General features: G+C 40.8%; 1 protein-coding gene across 3 annotated transcripts; it reads right to left on the bottom strand.

The window, feature by feature from the left end:
• Window positions 1-3,491: 3,491 nt before the first annotated feature.
• Window positions 3,492-16,149, bottom strand: anxa6 (annexin A6). Of its 3 annotated transcripts, XM_040119517.1 has the most exons (26): window positions 15,970-16,149; window positions 15,811-15,906; window positions 14,886-14,941; window positions 12,483-12,567; window positions 12,195-12,289; window positions 11,946-12,059; window positions 11,757-11,847; window positions 11,583-11,662; window positions 11,404-11,460; window positions 10,810-10,903; window positions 10,189-10,284; window positions 10,013-10,071; window positions 9,711-9,833; window positions 9,561-9,619; window positions 9,242-9,320; window positions 8,493-8,574; window positions 8,304-8,398; window positions 8,036-8,149; window positions 7,595-7,685; window positions 7,433-7,512; window positions 7,149-7,202; window positions 6,956-7,049; window positions 6,712-6,807; window positions 6,539-6,597; window positions 6,170-6,307; window positions 3,492-4,839 (listed from the first exon to the last, which is right to left on the bottom strand). In XM_040119517.1, exons 3-26 carry the CDS (start codon window positions 14,886-14,888, stop codon window positions 4,780-4,782), a joined length of 1,998 nt encoding a protein of 665 aa, XP_039975451.1. In that variant the 5' UTR covers window positions 14,889-14,941; window positions 15,811-15,906; window positions 15,970-16,149; the 3' UTR covers window positions 3,492-4,779. The 3 variants fall into 3 exon arrangements, with proteins under 3 accessions (XP_039975451.1, XP_039975450.1, XP_039975452.1); XM_040119516.1 differs by lacking the exon at window positions 15,811-15,906 and having other exon boundaries at window positions 15,970-16,148; XM_040119518.1 differs by lacking the exon at window positions 15,811-15,906 and having other exon boundaries at window positions 6,185-6,307; window positions 15,970-16,148.
• Between the last annotated feature and the right edge of the window lie 3,168 nt (window positions 16,150-19,317).

Raw genomic sequence — 19,317 nt, 5'->3', positions numbered from 1 at the left:
CAATTAAATATTTTTTGTCCTTAAAATATCAGAAAATAGTGAAAGATGCCCATCAGACTTTCCTATAGCCCGGATGACACGTGCAGACTACTTATTTCATCCAGCGAACGGTATAAAACCCAAAGGTATTCAGTTTAATACCAAGGAAGACTAAGAAATCCAGTAAAAATTCATGTTTGAGAGGGTGTTTTTCTAAAATCTTTTTAAAAATCACTTCAGCAGTTAATCAAATATCAAAATAGTTATAGATTAATTTCTTTGTGTCAGCTCTAATTGTGATACATTAATATCACCTTGGATTTTGTTGGACGTTTTCCTGTTTTTGAAGCCTGCATTACCCTTAAGTTTAACAATTTTCTGAACTTTGAGTGTTCCACCTGTGCACAGTGAACAAAATGCCAGGCCGTCATGCCTAAATGATTTTTTTTTTTCAGACCAGAGAGCCCACTGCTAATTTGGTAAAAATATCAGGAGCGCCCACTGGGCCTAAATTACAACATGATTGATCCAAAATATTTGTTTGCTCAGTTTTGCGCGGGCACATCTCCTGTATTAAACTGTGCACTTCTGTTACACTCATGCTGTCAAAATAAAATGTAGATAAATAGTCAATATGTTCTATGAATAAAACAGATATTATGTAAAATTATCATATACAGTTCCATGTTGTTTGACTTTATGTGTGGTTTGACAGACCTGACATTTCTCTGATGTAATGGTTACCTGGTGTTGAGATATTCAGTGTTTGTCACACATCTCACAGGCTATGGTAAAGCAAATACAACATTTTTAAAAAGGTTATATCAGTCACGGGTTATGAGGTGTTTGTTGAGGAGCCCCATGCCACATACAGTCTGGTAATAGTTACAAATAATTTTGAATAAACTGTCAGAACTTTATTACAGGCCCTGACTGACCAAGCACGAATAATTTAGAGCAATAGTGACATCTTGTGGAAATTAACAAACACGTCATCTGTGGCCTTATTTCTTCCTCGGGGATTTACAAAGACACTTCCTCGGTTAACTGGACGCACAAAGTACTTCTGATGTAATTCAGCATGTGGCGGCGAACCATTAGACTGAGCCACACTAGGGTACTCAGTAATCCCAACTGAGTATATGCATTTGTCTATAATTGGCCAGAATTATTAATTTAAATATTAAAACTTCCTACATGAATCACAAGTAAAAGTGTACCACTGCTTATCAACAAAGACAAATAAACAGCCTCCATAATGATTTTCAATTTCAGAGCATCAACCTTGCAGGTCTTATCGTAAAGCATGCTGTGTTAACACAGGAAACACACACTTTGCAAATTATTTTACACTATAAATGATGTGATTCACGATAAACCTAAACTGATCACAACCATGCCTTTGTTTTTCTCTTTATGTAGCTACTAGTACTACTTCCTGTAATGCAAAAAAGTGCACATTGAGGGTGCACACCAGTGACACTGAACCACTGAGGTACAACTAACGTTAAAGCTGCTGTAATAGAGCACAAACCATTTTAGTAATACCTTGAAGAATTATAAAAAGGGATTTAACTTCACCCTTCATTTGTGTATGTGACTTCATGTCTCAGATGAGTGAATGAAAATCATACTGTCAAGAAAGAGACTGAGTGAGAATACAAGAGAGAGTGGGTAGACAGCCTGTAATGTGTTTATTCTGTAATGGCTGTGTGTGCTTTAATAACAATAAGCCTGATTTGAAAATCCTTTCCATACGTTAAAATGCTGCTTAAACCAATTTAGATTCCCGTGACGAGTCACATGCATCCAATAAAAACCACAAACAACAACTGACAATGACATTTTAGACCTTCGACCAGCAGTGACCAATACACACTGGTAAAACGTACAAATGTTTTGTCCAGAATCATCAGTTGGCTACAGGAAAAAGCAAACACACAGCTCATAGGGCTCACACAGAGAAGTTGTTTTTTCCTCAGTCCATTGCCTGCCATCAAACACCTTGTCCTTGTTTATTAGTGCACAATGTTTCCATCTCAGACTGCTGTGATGGGCTAAAATAATAAAAAGGGTGGTGACTCTGAGCCTGCCAGCACAAAAACAAAAGCCTGAGGATACAGGAAATGCCACCCGTCATTTAGCCCTGCTGGGCAGAAAATTGGAGACTTTGTTTTCTCCTCCTGCCTACTTTTTCAAAAACATATTTAAGCACGTGCCTCATTGCACAAAGACAGGAGAGTGAGCAGGTGACCTGTGAGAGAGGGCAATCGTCAGACTGAAGCCAACAGTGTTACAAGTATGCACCTCATCCTGCTGAGACACAACAACAGTCCAGTCTCCCGTCTCGTACTAGTAGCAGACATCAGCAGCTGATAGTCATTAGCTCTGTGCTACTTAATACAAAATGTTCTTTTGTTAGCAAACTAGGGACTCCAGCTGTTCTCTCGTGGCCTTAAACCCGGGACACCCTCGCTGCAGAGTCTTTAACACTATGCAAAACATATGGAAGAGATGTGCACTGGCACCAGATATCTTTCAGTTTTAAATCTGACAGGATCTTTGTATCATTTTTTAACAGCAACTCTCTAATCTAGTCTTTATTAACACCAAGAAACCAGTGTGCCTGATTGTCAAGTGCATTTCTCTCAGGCTTACGTATAATTTATAATAATGGTAATGAATACATCTTTTTGTACTACATTTTGTGTGGTTTCATCTTCAATTGTTTTCTTTGAAAAAAGGTAAAATCTGGTTATTTTGCTCTTAACATGGATTTGGTAACATGTTCATAGAATGTGATCTGTTAATGTGTTCTAATGAATTACAAAATGAAATCAGAAAATAAATATAAATGAAAATAAAGATGTATTGATCAGGTTTTAAAGAAACACAATATAATAAACATCAACTTACCTTTATAGAGTATTTGCTTAGGATTAAATAGCCAGTCAATACCACACAGTTACAGAGCTAATGGCTTTTTTTTCCTAGTATATAGAGCAGCAATCTATATTTTCACTGTGTTACACTGGCCTTCCATGTTACGTTCCAAACATAGGACAACAAGACTCAATTCCTTGACAACATAAAATCCTTTTTAACCTGCTGTGAATTTAAAAAAGACAATGCCATTAATAATGATAGCAAGTTTAAAACCTTCTGTTACTACATCTCAAACGTTAAAACAAATAAACAACAACTCACCCACACATTCAGCCTGTGTCGGAGAGGCACTTTTTAAGGAAACTGGTGAATAAGGGGGAAGCAATTTCACTGAGACTTGGGGGAATTCCCATAACCCAGTAAAATGGCCTGTGCTGTAGCCTACGCTCAGCCTTAACAGAACCTGGTGTGTGTCCAACTGAGTGGTGCCTTGATGAGTAACACAACACATTAAAAACAAACAACAACAAATTAAATGAATCACTTTAATTCATATTTGTACATGCTGCACACATCTATGCATGACAACAAAACTGAATGCATAGAAGAGGCCAAAAAAATATGACACGACTTGCCAAGAGCAGCATTCAAGAAAAATTTGAAAAGGACCTCTTATATATACCAACTTGTAAATGCTGTGAAGTTCACGCAGTACAGTACATGGCTTGTTTGCATGATCACATCATGATGCCACCATAATCATGGAGACTGTACATGAAAAAGTCAAAGGCTAGAGCAACACCCATGACTCTCTCTGAGGACGCAACAGCTTTGACATATTTAAACTACAGTCTATTTGGTAAATGCTCTGCAAGCTGTTCTGAACGACACCACAGAACAAAGTTCCCCCAGCTATCAAAAGGGAATTTCAAAGTGTACATTTTGACAGCAACTGCGTATTAACAATGTGCTATTGAAGTAATCTCTTAATCTTTTATAATTATCAGCAAATGGGCCAATTTCAGGTTGGGTGTGCCATTAAAACTGGAGTGTGACTGACTGCTGCAGACTCTATTTGTTGCCTTGGATTTTGGCGTACTGCAGGGGATTTCCTCGCCACATACAACTTTTTTCTTCTTTCCTCTTTTAACTCAAAGATGGCCTGACAACAGCTGCACTCACACATATGCACTGAACTGAGACACTGACAAGAACAGACAGCTGTCTTGTACTTTTTTTTTTCTGCAGTAAGAAGTATACAAATCCAACTGAGACGTGAAATGAAGTGTAATGTTAATACAGCAAAGTGTAAATGACATATTTTATCTTTGCTCATTTAAATGCGTAGAAGTGTAGACATTTGTTCAGTGATGGTCGGTCGTCAGGGAGCTGAGGAAGTCATTCTATACCTCTACAGTGTGTTTGAATGTAAAGGAGCAGAGTGGTTGAAAGGCCTAACGAGACTGATTTGTTTTTTTTACATTAAAAGTGTAAGAAGGAAGAAAGAAGACAACACTTTTTAATTTAATTTATTTCATTCAGGAATATCTAATACCTTAAAATCACAGTAATCATTGGACAGCCAACAATCTAAAGGCACTGCTTGAGCACTTACTAGACTCAAATATGGTGTACAGGTGAAGCTCCTTTCTATGCTAATGTGGACATCTTAATGTTACATATGACTCTGTAAAAAAAAAAGAAAGACATCATCCAGACGGGCAGGACGATCAGACACGAGAGCAGAGTACTGGCTTGGAAGTTTGGGAGGTCATAGGTCACTTGGTTTCGGCTGAGAAGTGGCAGCAGTTGGGAACACTGACTATAAATGCTGACGTTAACCACCACAGTTTCACTTTGTGATCACTTTTCGTCTCTGAAGTCTGTGAGCAAAGCTGCAGGGACATGGCAAGGTTAATCTTCCCCTCCACAGAGCACCAGCAGGGTTTTACGGTAGTCTCCTGAGGTATCACCCTGAAAAGTGACGGGAAAAAAAAGAAGAGTTTGAATTCATGGAGAACACACCGTTCATCATGTTTATGTCTGCTGACATTTGGCCATCACAGGTTTTATACTGTAAAGCAGGGTTTACTTCACTCACAATTAGCAGAATTCTGTTTATCTTTCACTAACACTGAATGAATGAATGAGAGTCATAGGGACATGCAGAACTCTGCAAAAGTCACAAAATCAGTTATAATCGACAAGTAACTTGAAAGTGGAATTACCCTTTATATCAGCTGACACTCAGATACAGATTTCTATCTTTATAATCATCATCACAATTGTATAAAACTTTCTTTTTAAAGGAATTAGTTCCTCATTTTAGTAATTACGCTTATTTGAGAGTTAGATGAGACGGTCGATACTACTCTCGTGTCTGGACTATGTGTGTATGAAACTACACACAGCAGCTGGTTAGCTAAGCATACGGACTGGAAACAGCTAGTCTGTCTGAAGGTAACTAAAGGTGTATGTAGTTACTGTTGGTGGATTTACTGTCTAGACATGGGATTGGCATGTAACTTCTAATCTAACTCTCAGGAAGAAAGTGAATAAGTGTATTTCCCAAAATGTCAAACTATTGCTTTGAATAACTTTTTCTTTTTTAAATGCACCAGTTTGCTCTGGGATGTAAGTAACGCTAACTTTTCTGCACATTGGTTGAAATTGCCAATTTATCAAATAAATACGCAGGCTTCATATTTGACAAAATTACTTGAATCAAAGTTTTCTTTTGCAACGGAACCTGACGACCTTAAAATATGCTATTAAGAGAGCTGTCTTGCTAAACAGAACTACACAACTCTAAAAAAAAAAGTATGTACAAAAGATTGTAATTTTCACTAAATATTCACTTAAGAATAAACTATACAGTATATAGCAACCCTTGCTGTTGCACAATCTGATAATATTTCTGGTAAAGCCAGGCTCCCTACTTGCTTATGTTGCATTGGTGTCATGGTGATTTCATTTGTAAATCATTGTAGAACTGTTTCTGAGCACTTCCTGTCTCTGTTACTGTCAGCCAATTACAGCAGATATAGACAGGAAGTTAAGCATGCAAGGGAAATTCCTTAACAGCTGTGCAGTGGCCACAGACCCCATAGTCCACCGCAGAAAGATATAGATTACACTACCCCACTGCCTCACCACAGGAGCAGAAGAAGGATGTGCAACACACGCTCACACACAGTTAGAGAGTAGGACAAATGGCATAAGCCAGTAGCTCCACAAAGACACGCATGAGATAAGAACACAGCAAACCAACCAGGAGTGTTAGTAGACATAGACTCTGACTTACAATCATAGTTTCTACCTGGATGAATTCATGAAGGGAGACATCGTATGTTTCCTTGAACTCTTTACGTATGTTGAAAAGGTCGATCTCGCTACGGGACACCATGATGCGAATCAGCGCCCTGTCGTCCGTGCCAAGGCCCTGCGTGGAAGATCAATAGATACTTTCTTTATTCCAATTTCATCACAGTAGCTGCTACTGTCTGAGAGTGCTTAGCAGCAGTGCTAGCAAAAAAATACACACAAAACCTAAATATTTTACATGCACCAACAAATATGACCTTATCACTTGCTTCATCTGTGCTATAGGCCTGCAGCTACAATTATACAATAGCATAAGCTTGTCATATTTAAAACACTATGAATAAAATACCTTCATGGCTTTGTACAAACGGTCTGCAAAATAAGAGGGCTGGTTCTTTACACTGCGAACTGCAAAACAAAGAGAGAGCAAGCAGGGAGTGAGGAGGAGTCATAGAATAGATACTGTCAGCGGTATAAATTGTTATGCAACGAGTGAAGTTTAATGGTAAAGTTGGTCATTACCTATTGCGTAAAAGGCATTTTTCACATCTCCCGACATTTCCTTTTTGATAATTTGTTCAATGTCCTTATTGGTGTATTTGACAAACTCCTGGAATACTGTGAATAGAAAAGAGCAGGATCAGTTATATTTGTACACACACATGCACACGCACACACACACATATATATATATATATATATATATATATATTTTTTTTTTTTTGTAATTAGTCGTTCACTGTGATCCATCTGTCTTGACTTTTACCTCTCCTGAGATGGGGGTGGCTCCGGGTGCACAGAATACTCATGAACTTCATCTCCATGTCATCAGATTCTGCATTGCATGCAGTGGCAAGTTCCTGAAAAGTTCAGGAGGAACAACAGGAACAAACATTTAACCGCATTCATTTATTTCACCTTTTTGACACAATAAAATTTACAGTCATACACTGTATCACCTGCGCATCTGCATTTGCTCTTTCCACATCCGCAGGGTCCTCCTCTCTTGCACCCTGAACAAAATAAAGAAATGCAAATTATTAATAATGCATAGCTTTTATCTATTCAATGTCAATGGTTCACAGGGAGAATTTTTTTTCTTTTATAAGTCATGACGAAAGAAAACTAAGGAGGTGATTAAATAGACCTTTTTGTTCTCTGCTATCATCAGCAGACAGACTGCAACCAGTGAGTGGGTGTAGAAATTAAACACAGTCTAAGTTCTCATGATGATAAACATTACCTGTACAAGAGAAACAAGGATGCGGCAGAAGTGGCCTGATGTGTCTGACTGAATGGCTTCCTCCAGAGACGTCTTATAGGCTGTGAAATGATACGTTGCATGTAGAAGGTTTCTAAAAACAAGAAAGTGACTTTTAAGGGGATTTTTGGGGATCACACTCACCATCCTTATAGGCAGCACCCATGGCATGTATTTCCTTGTTGCTCCTGGTGACCAGGATCTCGATCAGAGCATGTTCATCTGTCCCAGCCCCCTGTTAGAATTAGTTTGCACAGTGAGTTCTCACCACAAAATGGCAAAGGAGTCACAAAAGCAAAAACAACAACAAAAAAACAACCACATAGACAAGCACCAATAAACAGTGCTTATGAGCATTCAAGACTTAGAAATACAGCAAATGGGTGTTTATTTGTATACTGACTCCTGATAAGCAAATTATTAAATTACTCTGAACTCAATTTGTCTGTTCAGAGTAAAGGATGAGTCAGGTTTGTACACAAGGAAATTCAGTCAGTGTTTGATAAGTTATAGTTAAAAACCTACAATGCAAAATTATTTGACTTCCAAATACTCTCTGTGTTAGGTGTTTTGCGTCAGCTGTACCTCGATTGCCTTCCTCATCATTTTGGCATCAAACTCTGCAGGGGTCAACATGAGCCCGATGATCAGCCTCTCTAAGTTCTTTGACAGTTCAGACTTCAGGTCCTTCATCAGATCCTGTGAAAATCAAGCCAATAACCAATGAGATTTTTAACTGTTTCTGAGTTTAACAGATGTACATGTGCACCAAAAAATGAAGAGGTGTGAAAAATGCTCCAACTTGAATCTTCGTTTATTGATTTTTTTATTTTCAATTATTCATCTCTCTCACCCTTCCCATCAGGGATTTGAACACCTGTCTGATCTCCTGCCTCTGGGCATTGCTTCTCTGTGCAACAATGTCAATGATTGCATCTTCATCTGTTCCTGTGGTCAATAAAGACATAATAAAAGTCTTAAAATGTGTTTTGTAAAATTGTAGTAGCAGTGTAAATGTGCTTTAGTTTTCAGGGTTGCATACCGAATCCCTTCATAGCTTTCCTCAGGGCTTGTGCATCAGCAGCAGGGTCAAAATTGGCTACGGGGCGGACTGTTGGCCTTAGCTGAAGTAGTGGAAAGGACAAAATTGGAAGAATGAGATTCCCTGTTTCCACATAGACACAAACATAATGCGAAGTGGCAGTTTCGGATACACACTCTGTTATCCTTGAATTACATACACCACATCTGTGAGCTTAAAGCAGCAAACACACAGAGGTCTGCAACGCATGCAAAATGGAAATTTTCAAATAATTGTTTATTGTTGAAAGATGATTTAGATAATACAAACTCTGAAACAGCATAATAAGCTTTGTAATAATAATCTCTGGGCATTTGAGGGGGAGTGTGCCCTCTTGGGGTTAGAAGCCATGACACCACTAAAAATGAAAAGGTGGGTAGGCGGAAACACAACTCAGTCATATAAAGCGTTAGTGAGACGGCCTTTTGTTGACAAAAATGCTGAGATCTTTTTTGACATTCACCGGCTCCTAGGACTTAGCGAAGCAAACCTTTAACAAAATCATTTTTGTATTTCAGTGAACAGCATTCTCATCCTATCTTCCATTAGACAAAACCTTCACTGTGCACTCATGGCGGTGTTAATAGCACATGTTTGTGGCACTGCAAGATGCAGATCATTGCAGGGCCAGCAGATAATTAAGATGCATGCCACTGCCAAGCCAAACATGCAATGACACATCTAAAGTGAGAGCAAATGGAGGCCCAAACCTGGACTTTGGTCATGGCACTTAATTCCCACATCTTGTAGGCTATCTGAGCAGCTTCAGGGAAGAACTCTCCAGCTAAGCTGTAATGATCAGTGTGACACAACACAGCACACTCAGCAAAGCTAAAACCTCAAGCGGTATATGTTGGGTACATTTCTAGGAAGAGGAATCTCTTATAAAACAGACTTAACTCTGCTGCTTTATTTTCGAACAGTCTTTGGAAATCAACAAACAGTTGAGGAAACAATAACTCCCGAAAGGTGGTGCTCTGGCACCCCCACCTGGTTGCTGCCGTTGTTTGTAGCAATACTGAAACTTACTCATCATCTCCTCCACACAGATTGAGCAGAGTCCTCTTGTAATCACCTGATGTATCATCCTATTAGGTTTAAACATAGACAAAATTATGTTTGTGTCAAATATTATTAAATCCTAAAAGCAGTTCATAATCTTCGTAGCTTTTTTCTAACCTTTATCATGTTATAAAGCGACTTCTCGTATCTGAGGCGGAAAAACTCTCGAATGTCCAACATGTCTATTTCAGAGCGAGAAATCATGATCCTTATCAGGGTGTTGTCAGCTGTACCGAGACCCTGGAAATGAAGGAGAGGACAAGTGTTGAGGGGAAGGTTAATGTGGCAACAATAAGTAGCCCTAACCAAGTTTAAATGCAGAAGAAAAATGTGTTCTAATGACTGTGTTGCTAAAGCATATCTGTCTACAAATCGGCTGGAACCAGACTGAATGGCTATTTTTACTTAGAGTGCGTTACCTTCATTGACTTGTAAAGGTGCTTGGCAAAGAACATGGGGACGCTCCTTATGCACTGGACTGTGATAAAATATCAGATGAGCAATAATTGGCAACTTGACATTTTACAACCCCGATCATAGAGTGGTACTTTCTGCAAAAACGGATGAAGTGTGCTGCGTAGTGAGTTCTTCTTACCAACGGCCAGCATCAGCCTCTCAAAGTCTCCAGACAGCTCATTCTTTATGCTGTCCTCGATGGACAACTCTGCAATCTTCTCGTAAGCATCAAAAACTAAACCAACAACAGACAGACGGCAAAACAACATTACGTGATGTTTGTATCTTAATGTTACGCTGACGGATTGGTGTGCAGGAACTGTCATTTCGGTCATGTTAAAGTAATAACAAGACGTGCTCACAGCTTTGAACGAATTGCATTCACAAAAAAGTGACCGGCTTGTATTGAAGCAAAATTTATCTGAAGTTACATTTCCTTCCTTCTTCTGCCATCTTTCTTCCTGCCTTCTCCAAAAAAAAAAAAAGCTCTCATTCAGTTAGAGGAATTGCATTTATTGCTGTGTTGCTCATTATCTCTGTGGCACACATTATTTAAACTTCGGTTCGGAACAGCAGGCCTCAGTAAGGCCCAGTACTAGAGGAGTGTTACGGCGTGGAATTCAGCTACAAATCATGACTCCTCAATAACACTCTTACAACAGCTTTCAGCGTGCCATTAACTCCTGGGAGACACAGGGTCACTGTGCGAATGTCTTGGATGCCTCAGTGTTGTGTTAATTTCCCTGAGAGCCTTGCTCACCCATGCGGAGGTGGGTCACACTGCGGTTTCCCAGGATCATAATGAATTTGGCCTCATCGGTCCCCCACTGCTCCTCGCCTGCTGCATACAGGTCCTACGCAGAGGTGAGAAAACACAGGATAACAATCTTGAAAAAGCAAAAAAAGCAACAAAAAAAAAGAAGAAAAAAAAAAATTATGTTACAGACAAGGTCTCTAAGTAGGATATATCTACCCTAATTAGTAACCTAATCCTACTTTGCAAATTAATATCATGTGATTTTTTTAGCCACGCTAGCAACATGGCACAAGGGATGGCAACGTTCACCAGTAGGCCCACCTTTTTGGTCCAGACAACAATTTATCAACAAATATTTGATGAGCTGTCATGAATTGTTGTACAGACATCCATGTATATTCAGATGAAGCCATTAAACTGTCTCCAATATGTCCCTTTCAAAGAAAAGTATTGCTATCTTACATTAGTGATTTTTTTCCTACTTAAGGTTACAATACACTTTACAAGTTCTATGACCTTAAAATGGAGGATGTATTAAATCAAAAAGCCCAAACATGTTGCACTTTTCTACTAGTTGCAAAATGTTCAAATTCTCACTTGTGCATCCTGCTCCACCAAGTCCGCATCCACCACTCCTGAGTTATCTCTGGTCCCCTGAAACCATTAGAACACAGTTACCAAAACAAGACGCTGCTGATCAGTCAGCGGTTAAAGGTAATGTGGCTAGGACAGTCACCGCATGGCCGACTGGATATTTCGCTGGCGAGTGAACTGACCTGAAGTAAAACAACCAGCATCTTTTTAAAGTGACCTGAAGTGTCCATGATTATGTCCTCCTCCATGTCTCTGCCATAGGCTTAAGACAGACACAGATATCACTGTAAAAAGTTTGCAGATGCTGAACAAGTAATTTGTTTATTTAAAATGACATCTCATTTAACAGGCCTTACCATTCTTGTATGCTGCAGTCATCTCATGTATCTGTTGGTTGTTTCTAGACGCCAGGATTTCAATCAGGCACTTCTCATTGGTTCCAGTTCCCTTAAAACAGAGCATGGAGTTAAACACAAAGTAGCTTCTGCTTCATTTGATGTGACTGGAGACTGAGAAAGAATTTGACTGTGAGGTAAATGTCTTACTTTGACTGCATCATGGATTTCTTTGGCATCATGGTAGGCCGGAGTTCTCATCAGACTGACGATGAGACGCTCAAATTTGCCTGTCAGCTCATACTTCAGATCCTCAATCAGGTCCTAGTGAAACAACATTATATTTTAGTCTTAAAGTGTAGCAAATAACTAGTTGGCATGACATTAAAAGAATCTGAGAAAAAGGAGTTTATATTTTAGCAAAGATGATAAATGTGATGATCAGATGTATCCTTGTACCTTTCCAAAGTTACACTTGTATGCTTCAATAATTTCCTGCCTCTGTGAATTGCTTCTGGAAGTAACCAGGTCCAGGATGGCCTCTTTGTCACTACCTGAGGAACACAAGGCAACACGCTCAACAACAAAGCCATCTCAGTCACATGTCAGAAACTGATCTCCAACTGTATTATTGTCACTTCTGCGGGGTTAAATTCTTTGTTTGATGGTCCAGCCGACGAGGGGATAGGTTGAAAGATGACCTTTGTGACTCTGTGGCCAAAAATCACGGAGGGGTGAGGCACTCACCGATGCCTTTCATAGCACTGTAAAGGGTCTCAGCATCAGCGCTGGGATCAAAGTCCGGTGCATCTACTATTGTGCCTCTGAACACCTGTGAGAAAAATAGTTCAAATGTTTTTCAGAGGTGAGACATTTCTAAGTGTGATGATTCAAGAACAACGTGCACAGTGATGTATAGGGTGTTTGGAGCTCTGACACAATACACAGAAATGCTACTTTTTCACACTAAAGTTACAGATAAAGAAGTTACAAAATACATGGTCACGTTATCCCTCTATCCGAGACTCTGTGGATACTGTAAATGTGCCGGAGGTGTGTCTGAAACAGGATTTTTAAAGATGCAGGATTTTTAAAGATGTTTGGGATATTTTGGGGGGAATGAGTCTGAACTGTGGCTATGTGTTATATTGGTGTTAACAGCAGCCAACTGGACTGTGGCTACTGAGGTGAGGTTACTAGCCACAGCTCAGGGGAGTCCAACCAACAGCAATTGTGGCAAAAAAAAAAGAAACATAAATCCAAGGAAAGTGCTGCCAGGGGAAACAACATTGCTTTTAAAAGGAATAGGTCTGTATTTCTTGGTATAAGATGAATATATTACTTTTCATTTTTTGGCACACTAGTACCGCAGCTCCAGGGATGCCAATAGATCCACAACTCTGTCATCGGGTCAAAATTTCAATTTATTTAAAAATGTATTTATCGATTACTTTATTTTTTATGACCAAATACCTGCAAAATGCATGACATTCCCATCAGCCTCAGCTGTACTTTGTGCCTAGTGCTAATTAGCAAATGTTAGCGGGCTAAAGCACTAAACTAAGATTTTGATCATTAGCTCCGCTAAACATGAGCCTGTTAGCCTTGTCATTAAGAGCATGTTAGCACGCTGATGTCAGCATGTAGCTCAGAACCCCACTGCACCTAAGTGCCTGAGCAGTCTAGAGCTTCACAGAGCCACTAGCACGGCCGTAGTGTTTATTCCTTCAACAACTGTTAGGACTTTGCAGATACTGCTCCTCCCAACCCCTGGCACCACTTCTTCTTCTTTTTCATCTTATCTTATCATCATAAAGTTGAGAGAGATGGGGGCTGTGAACCTTCTCAACTAAGGTTCAGGAGACTAGGACTCACACTACACTTGCATTTTCAGGGTCACAAGATTGCAGTGCATATCCCACAACAGGGTGCCTTGCAGGCTCTGAGTAGTGGGCTGAGTAAATGTGGCAGTGGCAGGACGCCTGGACAGGAGGTGAAGCCATTACAGCAGCTGCCTGCTTGCACCTGTCTCACCCCCAGCAGATCAGAGAAAAAACCTGCTGCCATGTGTGTGCATGCGTGTCTGTTTTTGTGTGTGTGTGTGTGTGTGTGTGCGTGTGTGTGTGTGTGTGTGTGTGTGTGTGTGTGTGTGTGTGGGCTGGGGGGAGGGATGGGGGGCGACGGTGTGTATAACTTGCAGGGAGTCAGGTTGCACACAGAGCACCTCTCTTTGCAGGGATCTGACATACAGTGACTCAAACACAATAAAAAATGTCAGACTATACAAACAAACTTCTTTGGTCGCGTAAAGCAATGTAAAGCTCTTAAATAAACACATTCTGGTAAAAAAAAAAAGGTTACTGCTCACACATGAAAATGATCCTAGGTCTGTCATTTTAGTCCTATGAAGCTGTGGTGTTTTAAGCTCGATCACTATGGCAAATAGGAATATTGAAAGCTTAAACTGCAGCTGCTGCTGTAGCAGTTGCTGCTGCATTGAGGCATTCAGCCAAAATGTTCTCTCCACCCTGCTGAGGGGCCACTGCACATGCTCTGATCCTCTGCTTCACTACAACAACGATCACTCCTCACGACAGCTGGAGAGCTTCACCCACATAGCAACAGGACCACAAATACAAGCCCCTCGCAACAGGCTTTTCAACCAAGTAATGACATTTCTCCTGGTATGGAAAAACCCTTACGCTGTTTTGATCTCACGAGCTACATTTCTACCCCTTCCTTCCTCCCTATAGGTTTGTTTCTTCTGTTGCCAAGGCCACAACTGTGCAGATTATAATCAAAAGCGAGTGTGTGTTTCACCTCAAGTAGGACCAGAACGGCAGTGCACTGACATAAGGTTTAAATAATTCTACGAAGCCAGTGACTTTGGAAAGATGTGGAAAGATGGAAAGGTGTGTCCATCAAATGTGCAGGTGCCACAGGTAGCAACGACACCCTACACTGCTGCCTTTACGATGGGGAGGACTCACATGGTGGCAGGTGGCGGAAAAATGACCTCACTCTGTCGACACCTCATTCAGTAGTACACAAAACCATCCATGTTCCATAGACACAAGATCTGGTCAGCAGTACGATATAATCCACATCATACTTACATAATGCAAGCCGAGAAACGTCCGGTCCACTTACCATTTCTATATTTGGTCTTCTGTGTCAACACTGTGCAGAAATCAATAGTTTCAGGCCTAGAGAGAGAGAGAAAATGCTGATGAAGGACTGGATAGCAGCCTTGCAAAACACCCATGCCCCAGTGAAGGTGTCATTCCCCTTCGATGTGTGGGAAATTATGTTGCAAAGAGACACGGTGATCCCTCCTTTCCTGACTGAATCTAATGAGGTGGTCTGTTCAGTCTGTTGCCTGAAAGCCTGTTCGAATTGATCACTTAAGTCTGAGCGAGAGCACAGCAGCACTGCACCAGAAACACTGCAGGGAGACCATTTTCTATCAGACTTGACATCACAGTCACCTAAAATGACATGTTGGGAGACGGAATTCGCAATAAACTAACTGGCAGGAAAAATACTTAGTCACATTTTCCATACTGACACCACTTATAATGCAGCCATTCAGGCTGCGCCTCCATAAGCATATGGAGGTGCAGCTACTGTGGAGAAATGAGTTCAGCTAACTTTCACTCCATATGTTTCATGATTTAGAATCGTAGTTTAGAGTTACAGTGAAATTACAATAAGGTTTGACTTTGTTCAGGTTTTCCACTGAGAAAAAAATACACTCCATGCAAGGTTTAGATGCTGTACTGTTTGCTTAAGACAGAAGAGAAGCTCTCCAAAAATAGCATGCACAGTTTAACTTCATGTCAGATTCAAGGTCTTGGGGGGGGACTAGGCCCCTATATACACAGAGCCACACCCTTGTTCTGAAGAAGAATAAACTTCTGAGGCTTTATATCTAACTATAGATTTTTTTTTTCTCTAACTTTAGGCTTTGCCCTGAAACAAACAGAAAAAACCAACATGTTTTAGATACACTGAACTATCTTTTTTTTAATTTTCATATTTACTCATTCGCTGTATTAAAGCAGGGGTGTCTCACTGCTTGCTGCAGCTCATTGGCACATTCAATAATGACGCATCGGCAATCTTCCCCCGGTGCATTTCTAACGCAGTCCATTGGCCCTGAAGAAGCGGTCTGAGATCGGACGGAAGAAGACTCCGATTTTTTTTTTTTTTTTTTAAACAGATTACAGCCTACCTTCTCTGAGCAGGAAGTGTCGGTGTCGGGTGAGAGTGGCCCTGCTGTCTCTGCTCCGCCAACCCGGTCTGTCTGTCTCCTCCGGTCCGACTCAAGCAGTGCCGTTACGTGTCCTCCGTGACGTAACTGTGACTGCAGCGCTCTCTCGCGCAGCTGCCCCAAAGTGTGTCTCTCTCTCGCTCTGTGTGTGTGTGTGTGTGTGTGTGTGTGTGTGTGTGTGTGTGTGTGTGTGTGTGTGTTAGGAGGAGAGAGAGAGAGAGAGAAAGAGAGGCCGAATGTAGCGGTGCAATGTCTTACCGTAAAGACAGTACAATTTAAAACCTGAGAGACCGGGCAACATCTTTTCCTGCAGCTGCTGCAGCATCTGGAAAAGTCACGTGACGCTCGGAGGGAAAAAAACAAAAAGTCTGTGAGTTGGAATTTCTGAACTTTGTCACAAGACACACTTCAAACGTGATTTTCAGGGGAGCTTGCTGGCACTGAAGAGAGAGTCTGCCTGCACTATTTCTGTCCTGCCCGGCGTCTGTTCCAGTAAGAGGGGGAGAGACACCAGCAGGGCCAGGGGGGGAGAGGGGAGAGAGAGAGAGAGAGAGAGAGAGAGAATGTCAGCATTGTGGTCTACGGAAGTCTCCAAAATATGAAAGAAATGAACTTGTAGCATTCACAGATGCCCATAAACTCCCATTGGTACTGGGATGGGAGGCACAGACATGGCTACAAACTAGCTTGATGTCTGACTGCAGACATACCCCAACACTGATACTGTGAGACTATGTATGGAGAGTGGTGGCAGGGGAGATAAGAGAGGAGAGGAGACTTGCTGGAAGAAGAACCACACTTCATAGCAGAGGCACGATGACTCATGACTTTCATCCCGGCTGGAAGTCAACCCCGGTGGCACGGCTGGGGTTTTGCTTTGTGGGCACCCTCAGCGTGTCCCTGACACCACCTGACCTCCACTCACGGCATGAATGACACTTTTTTTTTTTTTCTCCATGCCTCTATTTGAAGAGTTCATGTTGTGCCCAGTCTATCAAGGAGATATGGCTGTTTGACCTCAGTCCCCTTATTTGTGTGTCTTCATATCAGGTTATCCTGGAGCGACTTTAGTGTTCCCTCCGCCAGTGTTCAGAGCGAGAGGGGACCGTATGAGGTAAACACAGACGGAGGAGGGAGGCATGATGAAATGTAATTGTTGTATGCTGACCTCTTCTGCTTTGAAACTGCACTGCACACTGATCACGAGCGCCTTACTTTAATTCAGGTGGAGCTGGGAAAACTGCTAAATGCCTGTCGAAATGTAATCTAATGTAATCTCAGACAAAAAAACGAATCACTCTTAATCACTATTCATCACTAATCATTTTTGAAATCAATAACCCCGAGGGCATGAAATAAGGCTATTATTATTATTATATGTATTATATTCATTGTGTATTTATAACTGTTAAAATATTTAATAATAAAATATTTTGATTCAGTCCAGATTTGACCGCATCTATGATTTCACAATAAAAACCATATATTTTTACGTAAACTAACCACTGATAGGTTATTTTATCAACAATAGAGGCATCTGGCAAACCTTGTTTGTGTGATTGAAACAGACACATTTCTTTCCATTTCCCCAGTTGTTTCCTAGAAATGCTCTAAAATCTATTTATCTGTCCCACAAACTCATACATTTGAATCAAAAACTTATGAAAACAAAACAAAATAACAAGTGAGCACAAAAGCATTTCTGACATTCTGAATGGGATTTGCTGGTCACAATTCTCACCCTGTGCCTACTATGCAATAATGAGCACATTATGATCCAAACTCGTCGGGAGTGAGAAAGGCTACTTTGTAAGTAATTCCATTGAGTGGGAGGGTCACACAGGCCAGTCTTGTATATATCACAGTAAAAATCATGTTTCCTTCATCCAAGTCAACAGCACGGATATTTTTGCTTCATCGTGCTGTTTTCAGCTCAGAGTCGCCAGTCACTCCTCGTGGGACTGAAGACAAGGTAAAGAACTTGTGTATCTACTGAATATTATTTGCCATCAGCGAGGCAGATTCGAATCCGTGTCCTATGTCCTAATTTTCATCTCTGAATTTTAATGTTGGACAGCAGCTTTGATCTGTAACAACCGCATCTGAGATGTTTCTTTAAATGCACTGCAGGCGGCCATAAACAATACAAGTGAACATTAACTGAACGTCACTGTGATCAAGAGTACCTCTTTGATCATAAAAGCTGCACATCACGTTCATAGTAGCTGTTATTTAGTTAAGCATTACCCCATTGTCCCGCTGGGAACGGTATCTCAAGCAGAAAGATCTGCAGATAGGCAGCTTTGCTTTAAGTTTGGTCAAAGGTACATTGGACGTCCCCACAGGCTGCCTTCCCACTCGCCTCTTGCCTGCTGGGGTAGATGCCAGGAGGGATTAGGTGAGCTGAAATCCCCTGATGGGAGATGAGAAGGCAAAAGCTACCTCTCAAAGAGTAAGTGTGCAGCCTGCTGCATGCGTAAACCATGAAAGCTGCTTTGTCCTCCACTGTTTCATTAACTCGCAGGGCCCTTCATGTGGCAGGCTCACACCTACAGGCAGAGATGGGGACGCGGCTTCTATAAGGCAAGCAGGCAAACCCCAATACGGCTTCGGTAATAAATTCACAGTTTTGTTTCTTACCAACACGTTAAAAAAAAAAAAAAAAAAAAAAAAAAATTCGTGAAGGAAAAACTTCAAAGTCATAGAAGAATGTGCAACTTAAAGTCTGGGATTATCTTGAAGGCATAACCATGAAAAGATTATCAAGCCAACAGCTCTCTATTAAAAGCATGAGTTACCCACATGGAGCGTCACTTTTTTTTATTCCTTTTTATAGAAGAAATAAAGAAAAGGAAACAAACTGTAACCCTGTCTTTTCAATTTCCTTAGTGGGTAGTTAATTTCTGTAGTTTCATTACTTCCCTCCCCCTTTTATTCCAGCACAGTTTGTGAAGCAGTGATACAGGAGATCAGAGGAAAGGTCTCATCTCATCAATTTTATTTTTTCGTTTGGTTTTTGCTATGATTGATCCCAAAACACCCTGAGAGGAGGGATTATCTCTGACATGACACTGCTCTGATGAGGTGAGAACACACTTTGACAAATCACAAATTAATTATTTTTTAATTGCCAGGATAAGAATAAATCATAATTGAACCTCCTGCATTCCTCTGAAACGGTCAAGGAAGTAATTGTGTAAGTAGCTGAAGGTTGAGTAAAGTGCAGTTCCTGAGCAGGGCGTTGTTTTCTGCGTTGTGGGCGGCAACGAAAACTCCAGGCATCAGCATTATCATATCAGGGGGTGATAA

This window comes from Xiphias gladius, chromosome 23, assembly GCF_016859285.1.
Source record: "Xiphias gladius isolate SHS-SW01 ecotype Sanya breed wild chromosome 23, ASM1685928v1, whole genome shotgun sequence".
NCBI lineage: Eukaryota > Metazoa > Chordata > Actinopteri > Istiophoriformes > Xiphiidae > Xiphias > Xiphias gladius.
Note: the sequence above shows the minus strand (reverse complement) of the source record. Positions and strands in the feature narration are given on the sequence as shown.

Bases quoted from the DNA above. Each gene is read 5' to 3' on its own strand.
- anxa6 (XM_040119517.1), bottom strand. The intron at 10,285-10,809 runs GTGAGCAAGGCT...TTGTTGGTTTAG, and splicing joins TGTGACCCACCTCCGCATGG to TTTTTGATGCTTACGAGAAG. The intron at 7,050-7,148 runs GTGATACAGTGT...TGAACTTTTCAG, and splicing joins GAGCAAATGCAGATGCGCAG to GAACTTGCCACTGCATGCAA.